The sequence below is a fragment of the Myotis nattereri genome (assembly GCF_964212035.1).
Source record: "Myotis nattereri genome assembly, chromosome: X".
NCBI classification, from domain to species: Eukaryota; Metazoa; Chordata; class Mammalia; order Chiroptera; family Vespertilionidae; genus Myotis; species Myotis nattereri.
The window spans coordinates 143,100,703-143,121,131 of record NC_138078.1 but is presented as its reverse complement, the minus strand read 5'-3'; the positions used below and the strand labels follow the sequence as shown (position 1 = coordinate 143,121,131).

Genomic DNA, 20,429 nt, shown 5'->3' with positions numbered 1-20,429 from the left:
ATCTATAGATCTTATTTCAGTCTATTATCTACTACTAGAGGCCCAGTGCACGAAATTCGTGCACTTGGGGGGGGGGTCCCTCAGCCCGGCCTGTGCCCTCTAGCAGTCTGGGACCCCTCGGGAGATAACGACCTGCTGGCTTAGGCCTGCTCCCGGGTGGCAGAGGGCAGGCCCAATCCCTAGGTGCAGCCCCTGGTCGGGCTCAGAGCAGGGCCGATTGGGGGGTTGGGGCACCACCCCCTGTCACACTCAAGACAGGGTCGATGGGGAGGTTGCGGCGCAACCCCCTGTCACGCACAGAGCAGGGCCAATCCGGGGGTTGGAGCACTGCCCCCTGTCACACACATAGCAGGGCCCATCGGGGGGTTGGGGCTCCGTACCGTCATGCACAGAGCAGGGCCCATCAGGGGGTTGGGGAGCTCCCTCCTGTCACGCACAGAGCAGGGACCATCAGGGGGTTGAGGAGCTCCCCCCTGTCACTCACAGAGTAGGTCCGATAGGGGAGTTGGGGCACCGTCCCCTGTCACATACAGAGCAGGGCGGATAAGGGGGTTGGGGCGCCGCCCTCTATCACCCACAGAGCAGGGCCAATCAGGAGATTGGGGTGCCGCACACTGTCACACACAGAGCAGGGCCGATCAGGGTGTTTGGGCGCTGCCCCGTCATGCTGATCCCGGTGCCGGGAGGCCTCTCGGCTCCACTGATCCCAGTGCTGGGAGGCATATTACCCTTTTACTATATAGGATAGAGGCGTGGTGCATGGGTTGGGGCCGGCTGGTTTGCCCTGAAGGGTGTCCTGGATCAGGGTGGGGGTCCCCACTGGGGTGCCTGGCCAGCCTGGGTGAGGGGATGATGGCTGTTTGCAGCTGGTCACACACCCTTCAGGGTGGGGGTCCCCACTGGGGTGCCTGGCCAGTCTGGGTGAGGGGCTGAGGGCTGTTTTCAGGCTGGGGGTGACTGAACTCCCAAACACTCCTTTTTTCCTTTTTTTTTTTTTTTTTTTTTATTCTGGGCCAGCTTTAGCTTGAGGCTTGGCTCCAGCTCTTGGCTTCCAGTCCAGGAGCAACTGAAAGTAGGTTTCTGGCCTTTGCATACAATGTTGTGAATCTGCTGGCTGAAGTCCGGCGGTATTTGTTACAATGTTTGAAACTGCAGGCTCAGAGGCCTGCAGCGGCAGGCAGGGAACCTTGGTTTCCTCCGTCACTGAGGCAAGCAAGCCTCATGTTAGTTTCAAGCTGCCTGGCTGCCGGCCGCTATCTTGGCTGACAGTTAATTTGCATATCTCGCTGATTAGCCAATGGGAAGGGTAGCGGTCGTATGCCAATTACCATGTTTCTCTTTTATTAGTGTAGATTATAACCCACTCAAAGCAGCTTAGACCAACCTGCTAACCTTTGTTGTCATCACTGATAATCAGATAAAAAAATAGATGGACAAAAGGCAACCCACAGATTACTGGAGAGGCATTCAGTGGCCACTTTCCCCAAATGCAACCCAAAGGTGCACAGGGCACTTCAGTTAGGTTTTATAGTCACTATTCCATTCGTCTGTGTGAGTCACATGGGTAGTCATGAAAGGCTTCAGACTTGCCATATTTGGCATAACCCGGGTACCCAGGCATCAGAATGTGGGGAACTAGGGAACAAATAACCGTGTCTTCAATAAATATACTGGAAGTCAAAATAAAAAGAGCATATAAGACTGAGACTTGAGACATCCAACTGGATGTCTTATATGCATTGATTCAAACAAACCAAATGTAAAACTTGAGAGGGAATTTTGAACAGTGACTACATATTTGATGCTATTAAGCGATTATTAGTTTTTTATATAATAGGATATTGGATTTATGGTTTTTAAAGAGTTCTTACCTTTTAGAGATACATACTAAAATATAAAATGACACATTTGGCATTTATTTCAAAATAAATCATAAAACGAGCTCTAATTTGATTATCATTGTAGGTGGGTGATGGATACACAGGGGATCAAGTGTATCATTTTCTCTACTTTCATATATATTTGAAAGTTTCCATAATAAAAAGTGAAAATATTTTAAGTTCTTGTATAAAAATATGCAACAAAGAGGCTCATAGTATTACTACCGAGGACAATTCATAAACATTGCAAGCAAAATAACTTAAGCTGCCATAAAGTACTACCGTAATGTGAGAAAAATGCACCCATCAGAAAGAATATATGCACCCCTATGTTCATAGCAGCACAATTTACAATAGCCACGATTTGGAAACAGCCTAAGTGCCCATCAGCAGATGAGTGGAGCAGATGGATGAATTCTAAAAAATTCCACAAATCCATGGGTAGCTACAATTTCCACATTCAATATACCATTCCCAAGGTAATTTAAAAGGCAAACATTTTAAAAGAAAGGCCTTAAAAACATACACTTTGCAAGGGATTAACTGCAAGTTTAAGAGTCTCATGCTCTACCGACTGAGCTAGCTGGGCGCCCGTAACTGCAAGTTTAAAAACAAATTCCAGCCCTAGCTGGTTTGGCTCAGTGATAGGGCATCAGCCTGCAGACTAAAGGGTCCCAGGTTGATTCTGGTCAAGAGCATAAGCCCAGGTTGTGGGCTCCATCCCTGGTAGGGGGTGTGCAGGAGGCAGCCGATCAATTCTCTCTCATCATTAATGTTCCTATCTCTCCCTCTCCCTTACGCTCTGAAATCAATAAAAATATATTAAAAAAAAAAACAAATTCCAAGTTTTCTGTATTCTCAGAATTCATAAAGTCTTAATTCTTTAAAAAACAAAAATAGAAAAAGAAATTCTCAAGTCTTTGCATCAGCCCCTTTTCCAGATACCTTTGTATGAGGTCATTACTCATATATTCAGCAAATGGTACCTATTAAGTGCTAGGCTCCGTGGTATAATGGTGAACACACAAACCTTGCCCTCTAGAAGCAGATATTCTAGATAGGGCTGCAGATGTGATATCAGACCATTACAGCAAAGTGCACTAAGACTCTAAGCCTATGTTTGTCTATAAACTTTTTTTTAATATACTTTTTATTGATTTCAGAGAGGAAGGGAGATAGATAGAAACATCAATGATGAGAATCACTGATCAGCTGCCTCCTGCATGTCCCCCACTGGGAGGGATCGAGCTCACAACCCAGGCATGTGCCCCTGGTAGGAATCGAACCCGGGACCTTCCAGTCCGTAGGCTGATGCTCTATCCACTGAGCCAAACTGGCTAGGGCTGAACTTTTATTTTAAAGAATAAGTCTAAGAGTCAGAGTCATGAGACAGCAGTTTACATTTCATGATGGAAATAATTGATTTCACATGTTATTGCCACCATTCTCAATTCTGAATACCTGGGATGCTACCTTTTCATTTTATTGTGCACCTTCAACCAAGGATATTTTTCCATTGATTTTTAGAGAGAGTGGGAGGGGGAGAGACAGAGAGAGAGCAACATCAATGTGAGAGAGACCCATCCATTGGTTGCCTCCAACACTTGCCCCTATCAGGCCTGGGGATCGAGCATGCAACCCAGGTACATGCCCTTGATTGGAATCGAACCTGGGTCCCTTCAGTCCATGGGCTGACACTCTAACCCAGTGGTTCTCAACCTTTTGGCCCTTTAAATACAGTTCCTCATGTTGTGACCCAACCATAAAATTATTTTCGTTGCTACTTCATAACTGTCATGTTGCTACTGTGATGAATCGTCATGTAAATACCTGATATGCAGGATGGTCTTAGGCGACCCCTGTGAAAGGGTCGTTCGACCGCCAAAGGGGTCGCGACCCACAGGTTGAGAACTGCTGCCAGTCAAACTGGCCAGGACAAGGATGCTACCTCTTTAAAACTGGTTCAAACATTAACGTATTTTATACTAACTGGATAAAGAAACAACTGGCACCGAGGAGCTAACTACCCGTAATGCTTTGTCAAGAAGTAAATACTTCACATTTCAAAGCTTAAAACTGTTTGTATGAAATAAAAATCCAAGAGCTTCCTCCTCCCAGCTAAAGTCATTTATTTGACCATAAATAAACGCTTTGGGAATAGCCATGAGACGTATTATCCTGTATGGTGGAAACCCCCCATCCCCGGATAACATCTTAATGCCCCAAAATGATTCATTAAGTCTGATTATCCAATGATGTATCTATTGGTTGATTTCCCTAAACTTTGTCCCACCAAACACCCTATCTTCAGTTCAACATATGTTTAGCACAAGTTCATTCTACATTCATAATGTTTCAATTATACTGTTTATCCCACCATTTTGTCAGGATAATTTTAACAGTTATAAATACCTTTCTGTAATCCAAAACCAACTAAAAAAGAAAGTAGACACCAAAAATCTTTCATGCTTAAATGCAAATGTATTCAGTTCCTTTCCATGCCGCACATACTAAGGTATCTATGTGCTTGTTATTCCTGTTCTAATTCAAGTTTGGGGCACCTTTGAAGATCCACTCATCCTCCACAGTGAGCTATACTGCACTGTGCTAGTAAGTATCTTATGTCGGGGGGAAAGGAACGTTCCTGACCTACAGCTCAGTCAAGTGGGGAGTGTTCTGGGAGGACAGGTGGTCTATTGTATCTTCCGTTGTTGTCATGAGGCTCACAGTAGGGTCATTATCAGTTCGTATCAACAGATGCCTATAGAAGCCATTCAGATATGCTAGAGCAGGGAAGAAGGCACAGGAGAAGAGGAGGAGACTTGATGTCCTATGATGGAGTGTAGAGGCTGGTTTAGGTACAGAAACCGGGAATAACGGTAGAGAGGAGGTCCTCCTTAGGATGCCATGCCAAGCAGAAAGCCTCCGAAAAATCCACCAGTCACTAGAACATTCTTCTTCACAAACAACACCACCTGGGAAACAAGAGACAGGCAATAAGCTATTTTGCTAAGGATCTTACTATTATTAGAAACTAGAGGCCCGGCGCATGGAATTCATGCGCAGGAAGGGGTCCATAGGCCTGGCCTGAGATCAGGACTGATCTTCCCCGGCTGTGGCAGCTGGCCCCGCCTGCCACTGCCACCGGTAGCCCTGTGTGTGGGGGGCGACTGGGCCCTGGCGCTGCCCGCATCTGCCACCACCCACCCCCAGTTCCCAATCGGGTGATTAGGGCCTGCAGGCTGGGGACAGCTCCTGTGTTGAGCATCTGCCCCGATGGTCAGTGCACAACATAGCCGACCAGTTGCTCCACTGTCCAGTCGATTTGCATCTTACGCTTTTATATATATAGAGCAGTGATGGCGAACCTACAACACGCATCAGAGGTGACATGCAAACTCATTTTTTTAATTGATTTTTCTGTTAAATGGCATTTAAATATGTAAAATAAATATCAAAAATATAAGTCTTTGTTTTACTATGGTTGCAAATATCAAAAAATTTCTATATGTGACACGGCACCAGAGTTAAGTGAGGGTTTTTCAAAATGCTGACACGCCGAGCTCAAAAGGTTCACCATCGCCCTAGCCGGTTTGGCTCAGTGGATAGAGCGTCGGCCTGCAGACTGAAAGGTCCCGGGTTCGGTTCTGGTCAAGGGCATGTACTTTGGTTGTGGGCACATCCCCAGTGGGAGATGTGCAGGAGGCAGCTGATCGATGTTTCTCTCTCATGGATGTTTCTGACTCTCTATCCCTCTCCCTTCCTCTCTGTAAAAAATCAATAAAATATATTCTGAAGAAAAAAACAAAAAAAGGTTCGCCATCACGATATAGAGATTGTCTCTGTTATCTTTGCCATCTTGACAATGTCAATCCACTCATCTGTTGAGTAGTTTGTACTTTACCCACAGGGTAAGAGAAGCTATAAATGGACCTGCATGTGAAAAAGAGCCCTGGCTGCTGTGGGGAGAATAAGACTACAGGGAGCCCAGTAGGAAGTAGGACACAGATCAGGTGAGATGGTAGGTGTTTGGATCAAGGTGGTAGCAGGGGTGCTAGTGCACAGTGATCAAATTCAACAGATGTTTTCAAGACAGGACTTTGTGTGACCACATAACTGGTCATATAGAGGCTGAGGAGAAGTCAAGTGAGAGCGGAAGGGAGGGGGAGAGACGAGAGAGCAACATCGATGTGAGACACATCAACTGGCTGCCTCCCCCACCAGTGGACTCTGTCTTTAGGAAGAGAGCTAAGAAATCCGCCCAAAAGTTCACACAGGGACAGGGAAGGACGGAGTTCATGGGGGCAGTTATGGGGAAAGAGCAGAGCTGTATTCAATAAACTGGTTAGAGCAATTTCCAAATTTCAAGATTTCCAATTTCACTCCTTCCACTCTCTTCAATACCTGCTATCCAGTGGAGGCTGTTCACTCTGAATCTCAACTCCAAATTTTTCTATACATTCATCCTATCCATCCATCTGTCCATCTATCCACCCATACCCCTCTGAGACCATCTCTCAAGGAGATGCTATGTATTCTTATTCTCACACTTCACTATATCAGAGGATGACTAAGAGATGAGGTCCTTATTTTCTTAAATTCCCAAAGCTTCCTACATCCAGTCAAGTTAGTTCCTACTCATCTGAAGCTCCCACGTCTGTGTTCTATAATCTCCACTTCAGAATGTTGGTAAGAGAACTTTCTTCCAAGTAGAACCACCACCTTCAAAAGTGTTCAAGGGGCCCTAGCTGGTTTGGCTCAGTGGACAAGCATTGGCCTGAGGACTGAAGGGTCCCAGGTTCAATTCCAGTCCAGGGCAGACTATCCATTATTCTCTCTCAGCATTGATGTTTCTATCTCTCCCTCTCCCTTCCTCTCTGAAATCAATAAAAAAATATATTTTGAAAAAAAGTGTTCATGGGGCCTGGCTGGTATGGCTCGGTGGTTGGGCATGGACCCATGAACCAAGAGGTCATAGTTCAATTCCCTGTCAGGGCACATACCCTGGTTGCGAGCTCAATCCCCAGTAGGGGACGTGCAAGAGGCAGCTAATCAATGATTCCCTCTCATCATTGATGTTTCTATCTCCTTTTCCCTTCCTCTCTTTGAATAAAAACATTTTTAAAAAGTGTTCATGGGCTGAGGAATCTCAGATGGAAGGTGTGGGAAGGTGGGAGGGTGGGAAGTGACCAACCAAAGAACTTGTATGCATATATGCATAACCCAATGGACACAGACAATAGGGTGGTGAAGGCCTGGGGCGGGGGTGGGCTAGAAGGGGTCAATGGGGGGAAAAGAGGGAAAAGTGTGATACTTTCAACTATATTTTTTAAAGCAAACTGGCCTGATCTGGGGGTGGGGCCTGGTGGGTCCCTACCACCCTGATGGGCCCATGGCCCTTCCCCTCAGCCAGCTCTGCCCCCGATCAGCCCCCCCACTCCAATCAGGGGCAGGGCTGGCTGGCCAACCACCCATGGCCCCTCCCTCAGGCCACTGGCCCCTGATCGGCCTCCCAACCCCATTCAGGGGCGGGGCTGGCCGGCTCACTGCCCCTCCCCACAGCCAGTACTGCCCCCCCATCAGCCTCCACCACCCCAATCAGCCCACAGACCCTCCCTCCAGCAAGCTCCGCCCCTAATCGCCCCCCCACACCAATCAGGGGCTGGGCTGGCGGGCCCACTGCCCACAGCCCCTCCCATGCCAGTCCCAACCGCAATCGGCTCCCCTACCCCAATTGGGGGTGGGGCCCGCCAGCCAACCTCCCACCACCTCCTCTTCCCCACAGGCCTAGCCAGACCCCACCCTCTAGTCTTATATAATAAAAGCCTAATATGCAAATTGACCGAATGGCTGAACGACCGGTGAAACGACCAGTCGCTGACGTGCACTGACCACCAGGGGCAGACGCTCAGGCCGGCCAAGGTGGGTACCAGCAGGCCCTCCCCCCGCCCCCCGATCGCCGACCAGTTGCCCCGCAGATCGGCCCTGATCACTGCCAGGCCTAGGGACCCTACCCATGCACGAATTTCGTGCACCGAGCCTCTAGTATTATTATATTTAAGAATGTTTTTCTTGAATAATGGGTGTTTAATGCATGCAACAGTATATTTGAAATCATTTTTCTTGAGATATTAATGTTTATTGCATGTAACATTATCAAAGATCACTTTTCTTGAAAAATTAAAAATATCTTTAACTCAATTAAAAAAAACTGTCTTCGTATACCTGTATGTATGCATATAAACACAACCAATAGATGCAAGACACTGCAGAGGGGGTTGAGGGCAAGTGCTGGGGGGTAGGGGAGGGTCGGGGGGGGAGAGGGTCAATGGGGGAAAAAGGAGACATATGTACTACTATTTGTAATACCTTAAACAATATATAAATAAATTTTGAATAAATAAATAAATAAATAAATAATCTTTAACTCAATTAAAAAAAAACTGTCTTCATATACCTGGCTATGCGGAACGGTGTTCAGCCTTTTTCTAGTCTGCTAAGTCATTTACCACTCAGCTACGTGCTTTCCAACTCCCCCAAATTTGCTGACATTTGCTGTCTACTGATATTCCTCTCCTGTTCCCTTGGTCCTTGTGGGTTTAACCACTTTTATTTTATTACTGTCATTTAGGTATATTTCAGAAGGAAGCAGAGAAATGCTATGTTCAATCTGCCAACATTTAACCCAAGTTCACCTACTACCACCTATTCTATTTGATTACATGACTTTCTCCTGTCACTGCTACTAGAGTGTGAGTGCCTCAAAGACAAGGCCTAATTCAGTTTACTCCTAAGTCATAAATCCTTCCCCTTTCTCTGTGAATCCAGAACTCCATTGCTCCAGGCTATGGAAGGTGCCAGCCATTTATTTCTCTACAGTTCACTGTAATTATTACTTGGGGACATCTAACATATTTCTCTTTTTCAAATATATTTTTATTGATTTCAGAGAGGAAGGGAGAGGGAGATAGAAACATCAATGATGAGAGATAATCAATAATCGGCTGCCTCCTGCATGCCCCCTACTGAGGATCCAGCCTACAACCCGGGCATGTGCCTTGACTGGGAATCAAACCGTGACCTCCTGGTTCATAGGTCGACCCTCAACCACTGAACCACACCAGCCAGGCTAATAAAGCAGTAGCAAAACACATCCTTTTAAAAAGGAAAATTTTTTTCCTGTTCTCCAGTGCCAGCCAATATAACCTAAACTGGTTTTGTGCAAACCACACCCATGGGTCAAATCCAGCTGGCTGCGTGCTTTAAAATCAAGTTCCATCACATCAAAGCTGCACCCACTTTGTCTGAATATCACTTATGGTTATTTTCGTGCTACACGGTGGAGTTCAGTATTTGTAACCACATGGCTTACAAAGCTGAAAATATTTACCATTGGCCCTTTACAAAAAAAGGTTGCCACCCCCAAGGCTAGACATTAAAGATCATTTTTCTTGAATTAAAAAAAAATCTTTAACTCAATAAAAATAACTGTTTTCATATACCAGCATGCATGCATATAAGCACAACCAATAGATGCAAGAAACTGCGGGGGGTGGGGGGGAGGTGAGGGCAAGTGCCGGGGGGTGGCGGAGGCTGGGAGGGGACAAAAAAATGTGTCCATTTTTTGCATGGACACAAAAAATGATTGTATTGGCTGTACCATCTGCATCCTTATTATCCTCCTCACTGGCTGCATTGCCCCCATCCCTACAAGAACTAGTTCAAGAGATGATGGACTCATGTACATATCACTTTGCATTCTCACTCACTGACAAGTCACCAAACACTTCAATTGCCCAGCTTTGCAAAAAAAGGACTCTGGCCTGGCTGGAGTGGCTCAGTTGCTCAAGTGTCATCCTATGCACTGAAAGGTTGTGGGTTCGATTCCCAGTCGGCATGTATGGAAGACAACTGATTGATTGATGTTTCTGTCTCTCTCTCTCTCTCTCTGTCTCTCTCTCTCTCTCTCTCTCTGGAAGACAACTGATTGATTGATGTTTCTCTCTCTCTCTCTCTCTCTCTCTCTCTCTCTCTCTCTCTCTCTCTCATTTCTGTCCCCCACACTCCTCTCCCTCTCTCCCTCCCTCCCTCTCTAAGCATGTCCCCAGGTGAGAATTAAAAGAAATGCCTGAGCCCAGCCAGTGTGGCTCAGTGGTTGAGCACTGACCTATGAACAAGGAGATCATGGTTCAATTCCCGGTCAGGGCACATGCCCAGGTTGTGGGCTCAATCCCCAGTTTAGGTGTGTAGGAGGTAGCCGATCAATGATTCTTGCTCAGCATTAATGTTTATCTTTCTCTCTCTCCCTTCCTCTCTGAAATCAATAAAAATATATATTTTTTAAAAATGTCTGAGGTGAAGCTATTCCATCCAAAGTTGACAAATAGATGTCTAAGCCCATTTTTGGACACACAAAACTGTCTGCACCCTTCACATACTTCACATAAATCAAACCAGACGCACCTCCTCGGCTTTGCTTTTCACCTCTGTAGGTAAGTGGTTGCTCTTGCGGATCTTCAACTGTTCCTTGGCCTTCTTCATGTCCTTCTCTACTCGTTGCCAGTCAATTTTGATGTAGCCAGTGTGGTTTGCAATCTATAGTTTCAACAACAGCAAGAAATAGGAAACATAGGCTCATTCTTTCTTTTTGTCAGGATAAATCACTGAAGTGCTTTATCGAAAACCCTTCTGACTCCATTTATTGAGACATTTGCCATCCAGGACTTTGTATGACAATGATATTCACTCAACATCTACTTGGCATCCACCCTATGTGCAAGGCCCTATGCCTGGCACCAGAATTCAATAAACAGCCCTTCAATGACTCCTGGCAATTCTTTTACTTTATTTATACACTTACCCCTCTCTAAAAGGTTTTAAGTTAGAGCCCTGGCTGGTGGTGTTTCCATGGTTAGAGTGAGAGAGAGAAATAGGTACTTATATGGCCATATTATAAGTGAGAAAATAAAATGCAACTAGTAATTGATGAAGTCTGACTCAAAGGTTGCTGGCATTTCAAATAGTACATGTATATAAGTGCAAAGACTATTCTAGTGTAATATTGGCAGGGTTACATTACAGCTCCTTATACCACATCCCTAATGGGCAAGCAGAATTTCCAAACACCGAGGAATATTTCACATACAGACCTGAAGGAGAAAAAAACCTCCTCCCACAGCTGTTGCAGCCAATTTTCCAACCTTCTGGAATATGAAACCTGTGCACCTACAAAAACCAAACCACCATCAGACAAGTCGACAGGCTGTTAAATACACAAAAAGTTCTGATATATATATATATATATATATAATGAAATATTTAAAATAATTATATATATGAAATGATATATATATATCATATATATATGATATGATATGTCATTTAGCCTTAAAAATTTGAGAAAATCTTACCATTTACAACAACATGGATGGACCCACAGGGCATTATGCTAAGTGAAATAAGTCAGACAAAGAAAAACAAATACTGTATGATCTCCTTTATATGTGGAATCCTAGAAAAAGAGAGCTCTACCTGGTTTGCTCAGTGGTTAGTGTCAGCCCACTGACTGAAGGGCCGTAGGTTCGATTTTAGTCAAGGGCACGTACCTGGGTTGCAGGCTCGATCCCTGCCCCAGTCAGGGCACATGGGGGAGGCAGCCAATCGATGGGTCTCACATCGATGTTTCTCTCTCTCTGTTTCTCCCCCTCCCTTCCACTCTCTCTAAAAAATCAATGCAGGAGCCCTAGCCGGTTTGGCTCAGTGGCTAGAACGTCGGCCTGCAGACCGAAGGGTCCCAGGTTCATTCTGGTCGGGAGCACATGCCTCGGTTGCGGGCTCAGTCCAACGTGCAGGAGGCACGTGCCGATCAATGATTCCCTCTCATCATTGATGCTTCTATCTCTATCGCCCTCACCCTTCCTCTCTGAAATCAATAAAAATATTTTTTAAAAAATCAATGGGGGAAAAATATCCTGGGGTGAGGATTAACAACAAAAAAAGGAAAGAAAAAAGGAAAAGATAGAGAGCAGGGGGAGGGGGAATTGGAAGAAGGTGGTCCAAAGATACTAACTTGTAGTTATAAGACAAATAAGTACCAGGGATGTAACGTACATGATGACTAGAGTTAACACCGCTGTATGATAAATAGGAGAGTTATTAAGAGAGCCAATCCTAAGAGTTCTCATCACAAGGAGACTTTTTCCTCTTTTTTATTGTATCTATATAAAATAATGGATGTTAACCAAACCTACTGTGCTAATCATTTCACAATATATGTAAATCAAGGCATCATACTATACACCTTAAACTTATATAGTGATATATGTCAATTACTTCTCACTAAAACTAGGGGACATGAGGATAAATAATAACAGTACTGATTTCAGAGTTGTGAGAAGGAAATGATTATATGGCATGTAGTAAATACTTTGTATAACCATTAAATCACACTTTAACATGTTTTGATAAATGCTACACATTAAGTGATCGATTTCACAGAAGCCAATGTGCTTTTATTGGCTAAAGGAGGTGATTCCCATCACCACGATATTAAAACATGCAAAGGCACCGGCCACCTTTCACATCACTCACCATCCAGTGACACCTCCAATTAACAGCTGGGTTGCAACGCTGTATTTTTCAGCGGAGGGCCCAGTTTCCTGCCCGAACAGCTTGCGCCACCATGGCTGCTTCTTAGCATATTCTGCAAGGTCCAGTGACTCAAAATGACCTACAAGAATGAAGATAGTGAATAAGAACATGGCCACTTTTACAATAAATTACTACCATTCCTAACTAGATTAAGAGATTTAAAAAGACGTAGTTGGAATAAGAACCTCCCAATATTATTCTATTTTCAATAGTAAATTAGTTCTGAAATTCTGACTGGCAATTCTTGAAAATCTGACTGAAATCAACAAATAATATTTGTCCTAGAGGAAAACAACCTAGACGATTTAAAGTCAGTAACTCTAGTTTTTCCTCTAGAATTTAAAAACCACCAAAAAGCCCTAGCTGGTTTGGTTCAGTGGATAGAGCGTCTGCCTGAGGACTGAAGGGTCCCCAGTTCAATTTCGGTCAAGGACACATGCCCAGGTTTCAGGCTCGATCTCCAGTAGGGGGCGTGGAGGTGGTGGCCGATCAATGATTCTCTCTCATTATTGATGTTTCTATCTTTCTCTTCCTCTCTGAAATCAATAAAAATATATTTTTAAAAAGACCACCAAAAAGACATAGGAAAAACTGCTAATAATACTTAATAATGCATTCTAAATTAAATGGATTTCCTTCATTTTCTTCTCCTTTTCAGGAGTAACTCAATAATATTCAATGGCCCACAAATTGCTAGATTCTGAGTATTATGTGGATCTCCAGCTCGGGCTGCCCCAGCAGTGCTCACCAGCCATGAGCCCTGCCTCTGGCATCCTCCCAAGGGGAGTGGCCTGTGGGATCGGGCCAAAACCGGCTCTCTGACATCCCTAAGGGGTTCCAGACTGCGAGGGTGCAGGCCAGGCCAAGAGACCCCACCAGTGCATGATCGGGGCTGGGGAGGGACCGTGGGAGGGCTCCAGGGCATGTCCAGCCCAGTCTCGCCCAGTCCCAATCGGGACCGATCGGGGCAGATAGGGGCCGGCAAGCCAGGGAGGGATGCGGGAGGTTGGCCAGTCCGGGAGGGACCACAGGAGGGCTTCGGGGCATGTCCAGCCCATCTCGCTCAGTCCCGATTGGCCCAGCAGCAAGCTAACCTACAGGTAGGAGCGTCTGCCCCCGGTGATCAGTGCACATCTTAGCGAGCAGTTGAGCGGCCTTAACATACTAGAGGCCTGGTGCACAAATTTTGTCCGGGGGGGTGGGGGGGGGAGTCCCCTCAGCCAGTTTAGGCCCAGTCCCTAGGATCAGGCCTAAACCGGTAGTCGGACATCCCTCTCACAATAAGGACCGCTGGTTCCTAACTGCTCACCTGCCTGCCTGCCTTATCGCCCCTAACTGCCCCCCCCCTGCCAGCCTGATCGCCCCTAACTGCCTCTGCCTGCCGGCCTGGTCGCCCCCAACTGCCCCCCCTGCTGGCCTGGTCACCCCCAACTTCCCCGCTGCTGGCCTGGTCACCCCCAACTTCCCCCCTGCTGGCCTGGTTGCCCCTTACTACCCCCCTGCCGACCTGGTCGCCCCTTTACTGCCCCCCCGGCCGGCCTGATCACACCTTACTGCCCCCTGCCCCCGCCGCCAGCCTAGTCGCCTCCAACTGCCCCCTTCTGCTGGCCTGGTCACCCTCAACTGCCCCCCTGCTGACCTGGTCCCCCCAACTGCCCCCCATGCCAGCCTGGTTGCCCCTAACTCTCCCCCCTGCCAGCCTGGTCACCCCTTATTGCCCCCCCTGCCAGCCTGGTCACCCCCAACTGCCCCCCCTGCCGACCTGGTCACCCCCAACTGCCCCCCCTGCCAACCTGGTCACCCCAACTGCCCCCTGCTGCCGGCCTGGTCGCCCCACACAGCCTGCTGTTCAGTCGTTTGGTCGTCCCTCACTAACCCCATGCCAACCTTGTCACCCCACGCAGCCCGCCATTGGGTTCTCCATCCAGTTGTTTCGGTTGTGACAGCCCCAGGCTTTTTATATAGTAGGATTACGCTTTGATTGGTTGAACAGTCTACCAGTCACTGGACAACCAGACATTTAGCATATTAGGCTTTTATTATATAAGATTGACAAACTGCTTCGAAAATGAATATGAAGATGCAAAGGGCCCAGCGTTCTGTTCCAGTTACTATGACTATAAAACAAATTACCCCCAAAACTTCATGGAGCAAAACAATCATTGATTGTGCTCTCAGACTCTGTAGAGCAGGCATTAAGACTGGGCGCAGCATCACAGCACATGCCAGTTGCATGATGTATGAGGCTTCAAATACAAGACTGACAGGCAGGGGTCTGAAATCATCTACTACAGTCACACACACAGGCTGCCCCTCTATGTGGTTAGTTTGGACTGCCTTAGAGCATGGTGTCAGGGTTCAAGGATGCCTGTTGCAAAGGAGAAAGTGAGAGAACAAGGGAGTCTGAGTGGTGGGCAGAATGACCATTTAAGGCCTAGCCTCAGAAGCCAAACAGTGTTACGTCCACTGCATCCTGTTGGATCAGCCACAAACTCGCGCTCAGATTCAAGAGGGAATACAGACCCCATCAACTCAATGGAAGTGTTACCAGAAAGGGGACCTGGCCTAAGGGTCTGCCCAGAGTCAGCCAGTAGTGTGTGGTTTCTTAACTTCATGATGGAAACGTTTCAGGAGTCCAGGTGAATTTTAGAGGATGTTTATTAAAGATGGGGACAAGGAAGGGCTTAGGATAACAGGAGGAGTACTGGGTGGGGAAATGAGCCTAGGCTGGGTTGCTTTAGCTCTCTAAAAAGTCAGAGAGAAGGAGGCCTTGGAGACAGGTTCAGGGGGGTTTGCTTGGGATGAAATGCCACTACCCCTCACTGCCCTGGTTGCAAGCCTTGTGGGGTCACTTAGTGATATAGAATAGTAAGAAGCTAGGAAAATTCCAGGACAAGTGGAATAGGAGAAACTAAGACAGGTAGTAGTTACATAGCAGTTTACAGCCACCGAGTAAATCCTATCTTCCCTAAACCAAAGACACTTCTCCCCAACCAGAGAATAAATAGCTTAAGTCACCCTACTCAGCGAGACAGATGACAGAAATCCAACTAGTGCCATTTGCAAGTCACACCCAAGGACAGATAAATTAAGAGAAACTCATTTTGGTATGTCAGCATAAAGCTGATGAATATTCTATTGATCCACCCCTAAGACCTCCCCTAAATGCCCAACCCTTAACTCCTGAAAATTAAGGTTCCTGTGTGCTCCCCCTCCCCACCCCTTATGCCCTGCCACGTATGCCCAAACATATAAGGGAGCCCATGAGACTTACAACCAGGGATGCAATGGGCAGCAGAAACTCAGTCCCAGGGTGCTCTCCCTCCTGGGACCATGCCTGTGCCATTCCCTTCCCCTCTTTCCCCCACAGGCATGTATCCCCTAATCTCTAAGGGACCTCATGACATTTACAACCAGGGGAGCAGTGGGCAGCGACAGCTTGTCCTGGGCTAACCCCTGAACCTGTCTCCAAGGCCCCCCTTTCTCTGACTTCCCTGTGAGTTAAAGCAGCCCAGCCTAGACTCTCCTGTTGCTTCTTTATGCCCTTCCACTGTCCTAAGCGTGTTTCTGCTTCGGTCAATAAATTCTTGCTTGCTTCTCTGCATTTTGTCTCTTGATCGAAATCTTTCCTTCAAGGAGACAAGAAATGAGGTCTGGTTGAGTTTAGGAGATGCATGCCTGCAGGGGAAGAAGGGAGTGGGGGAGTGGACCTTTATTTTTGAGGGGTTTTAAAGGCTCGACATTTAGGGGAGGATCTCAATAGAATACTCATCAGCTTTATGCTGATGTACCAAAAGAGATTTAGTCTCAACTCCATCTGTCCTTGGGTGTGGTTGGCAAATGGCACTAATTTGGATTCCTGCTGTCTCCGTGAGTAGGGTGGTTTAAGCTATTTTCCCTCGGGGGGGGGGGGGCGAGAAATGTAAACCATTTACTCTTAGTGTCCCTGGTTTAGGGAAGATAGAAATTACTAGATGGCTGCAAACTGCTGTTTAACTATCTGTTTCAGTTTCCCTATTGGGTGTATCCTGGCTTACTAGCCTGTCTCAGAAGGAATGTCAAAGTCACAGTGAAAAGAAAGCACGTGGAGCCGAAAGCGGTTTGGCTCAGTGGATAGAGCGTCAGCCTGCGGACTGAAGGGTCCCAGGTTCGATTCCGGTCAAGGGCATGTACCTGTGTTGCGGGCACATCCCCAGTGGGGGATGTGCAGGAGGCAGCTGGTCGATGTTTCTCTCTCATCGATGTTTCTGACTCTCTATCTCTCTCCCTTCTTCTCTGTAAAAAATCAATAAAATATAAAAAAAAGAAAAAAAAGAAAGCACGTGGAATGGAAGATGTTGCTGCAACCATTTAGGAAAACACAAAGAGCCATAAGTGACCAAAGCAATTTTGGGGGGAAAAGAACAAAAGTCAAAGAATTTCAAGACTTACAAAGCTACCATATTTGACTGTAAAACTGACCTAAGGATACACATACAGTCATTTGATTTTTGAAACATGGCACCAAGGTAATTAAATGGGTAATGAAACTCTTCAGCAAACTGTATTAGACCTATTAGGTGTCTGTAAAATCGAAACCCTCAACCCTTACCTTAGCTATCATACACAAAATACAATTCAAGAATTAATTCATGATGGATCCCAATTCCCCAGATCTAAAGTATGGATGTTTGAAGAACTGGGCTGTCTATGGCCTCACAAGTAGTTAAATGAAAAACCTTTTTCTAACATAAGAAAACATTACTGCTGCTCAGCCAGCGTTGCTCAGTGGTTGAGTTTTGACTTATTAACCAGGAGCTTGTGGTTCGATTCCACGTCAGGGCGCATGCCCGGGATTCAGGCTTGATTGTCAGTAGGGGGGCGTGCAGGAGGCAGCCAATCAATGATTCTCTCTCATCATTGATGTTTCTCTCTCCATCTCTGAAAGCAATAAAAATATATTTAAAGAAAAAAGAAAGAAGACATTACTGCTATGCTGAAAAAACTCTTTCCCTTTGTTAAATAAAACTGAAAGTAAGAGTGAGTTTTGAGTTTTGCTTTCATGTAATTTTACCAAGCCCCTTAGCTCAAAAGGGGCTCCAGTCAAAAGGGGGATCAAATTAGAGCCATTTAGTTCACACAACTTCAGTCATTCAACAAACACTGCTAAGCACTGGGGGAAATCAGTGATCACCGTGTTACGTGATGATCACTATGATAAAGATCGAAATTCATGATATCAACCTCAAAATTTCTGGCAATAATTTCCTAGGTGCAAATACTTGATCAAACTACACATTTGAAGTGAGTAAGGGCAGACTGCTCTGCAGGAAAATAATTAGATTGTGCATTGCAATCCCTTAGTCATCTATATTCAGTGGTGTGTTTATAAATGTTTAACAAACAGTTTGGGGGGAGGGCTGATTTGTAGTGTGTGCCCATTTCCTTGGTGTATTCACTCACTGTGAGTGTGACATCACTGAATTGTGACATCACTGAACACAGTTTGGGAAGAGATACAGTAGTGCACCATACTGCCATTTCCATCACATAGATACAATAAATGTAAATAGCCTTAAGAGATAAATAACAGTAAAACATGGCAAATAATAAAGTGATAAGTTTTGACTATTTTCACTGTCTTTGTTTTAACATCATTTATGTAATTTTTAAAATTGGTTTCAGAGAGGAAGGGAGAGGGAGAGAGAGATAGAAACAATGATGGGAGAGACTTATTGATCGGCTGCCTCCTGCACACCCCCCACTGGTGATCGCGCCTGCAACCTAGGCAAGTGCCCTTGACCGGAATTGAACTGGGGACACTTCAGTCCACAGGTAGACACTCTATCCACTAAGCCACACCAGCCAGGGCATAATTTATGTAATTTTAAGTTTATATAATTGATTTTTAAATTTTTATTTTTAGCCTGGATGGTGTGGCTCAGTGGTTGAGCATTGACCTATGAACCAGGAGGTCACAGTTCGATTCCCAGTCAGGACACATGCCAGGGTTGTGAGCTAGATCCCCAGTGTGGGGCGTGCAGGAGGCAGCCAATCAATGATTCTCTCTCTGCACTGATGTTTCTATCTCTCTCTCCTTCTCCCTTTCTCTCTGAAATCAATAAAAATATTTTTTTATATTTGTTTAAAGTATTACAGATGCTGCGTCCATGCGTTATGCATAGAAATTCTTTGGTTAATCTCTTTCCACCCACTCCAACTCCCTTTCCCTGAGATTGTCTGTTCCATGGCTCTGTTTAGTACTTGAATCTTGTAAGCAAGTACTGAATTGACTATGACTATGAAGTAGTCAAAGTAGGGCAAGAGCATGATTTAAAGACGTGTTCCCCTGCGTATTATATTCTTGGGAATCTTCCTTTACGCAGACTAAAGAAAAGACTATTTCAAAGTACCATCCCAAGGATACTACTCTTTAAAAATCATCAACAGCGCCAGGGTAGGCGCCTTGCACACAGAAAAACACTTGCCAGGGGTTTGACATGAGCGTTCAAAGGGAGAAATAAGCCGCCTTAGTCTCAAAGTGCCGGACCTACGGAGAACAGGGACGGAACAGGGACGGAATGTCTCAGGGCTTAGGTTTTGGGGGCGGCGCCGGAAGTCTGAGCCCAACAGGAGGCAACACCCGGGGCCGATCAGCCCCTGTCTGGCGCCTGACCTTGGCCGGACCCTGGGAACGGCCGGGACAGGGGCAAACCCCGGGCACCCACCCCGTCCCTGCGCTGTTAGGGCTCCCGGGGGAGCTCTGCCGGGCTGTGGAGCCTCCTGCTTCCTCAGCCGAGGAAGGCGGCTCCCGCGACGCCGGCGGCGCGCGTGCCCGTCCTTACCTTGAGTGGACGCGGCCATTTCGGCGAGTTGGTCTCGCGATGACATGCGTGGCAGCTCGGCGCCGAAAGACAAGGAGTGGCGCGGCGGCGTCGGCGTGAGCTGGTTTCCGGCACGTGGTTCAGATGTTTCCATGCCGGAGGCCTTAGCGGAAGAGGGCGGGCTGGGCTCCAGGCGGTGTCTCCCAACCTCAGCGCGCAACTGCGTCACAAGGCTCCCGGCGCGGCGTCATTAGCCCCGAGGCCCCGCCCAGCAGATGCGTCGCGCATGCGCAGAAAAGCCCCGCGCGCAGTTTCTCAAAGGTACTTCTGGGAGTTCACGTCCTGGGAAGTTTCACGGGCGTGAACGAAACCGGGTCCTTCTCTAGTAAAGACGATTTTAACTAAAAATAAAACAGGCTTGTCCTGTTTGTTTATGTAACCATTGAGCAAATCTATATCAGAGCCGCTATGATCCCGACGCTGATAATCAGTAATAGAAGCGCTCAGAAAGAAAAGAGTTTCTGGTGGAAGAGAGTGAGGAATCTGTAAGGGAAGGCGGGGGAAGGTGGATGGGTGGGTGGGAGGTGAGCAACCAAAGACCTTGTAAGCATATATGCATAACCCATGGACACAGACAGAAAGGTGGTGAAGGCCTGGGGAGGGGTGCGGGGGTGGGCTGGAGGGGGCCAATGGGGGTAAAAGGACATACACTTTCAACAATAAAGATATAAAATAAATTGGATTTAAAAATTCTAGCTTAAGAAAAAGAAATTAAAGAGCTTCTTTGCCTACAATGCCTATGGAGCCCTTGTTATTCGAACTCCTATCAAACCCCACAAATCCAATTTATTAGCAACCCCCATAAACTCTCCCTTCACAGTGAATCTAGTCATTTCTCACTCCCCCGGTGCTAACATTTTAGCCCAGGTCACACCCAGTTAACAGGTTGACCTGTTTCTACTCTTGTCTCCCTAAAGTCTATTTTCTCCAACAGGACCAGAAAGATGAGTCTTAAAGGTAATTGCTGTGAAAAAGGTGAAGAGATTAAGAAAAAAAAACCATCATGGACACAGGCGACAGTATGATTACCAGAGGT

General features: G+C 46.4%; 1 protein-coding gene across 1 annotated transcript; it reads right to left on the bottom strand.

Annotated features, from left to right (window-relative positions):
• Positions 1 to 3,367: 3,367 nt before the first annotated feature.
• Positions 3,368 to 19,548, bottom strand: FUNDC2 (FUN14 domain containing 2). Its single transcript, XM_081115385.1, has 5 exons — positions 19,355 to 19,548; positions 12,471 to 12,609; positions 11,030 to 11,105; positions 10,344 to 10,475; positions 3,368 to 4,855 (listed from the first exon to the last, which is right to left on the bottom strand). The coding sequence occupies exons 1-5, from the start codon at positions 19,485 to 19,487 to the stop codon at positions 4,778 to 4,780; spliced, it is 558 nt and encodes a 185-aa protein (XP_080971511.1). The 5' UTR covers positions 19,488 to 19,548; the 3' UTR covers positions 3,368 to 4,777.
• Positions 19,549 to 20,429: the final 881 nt, after the last annotated feature.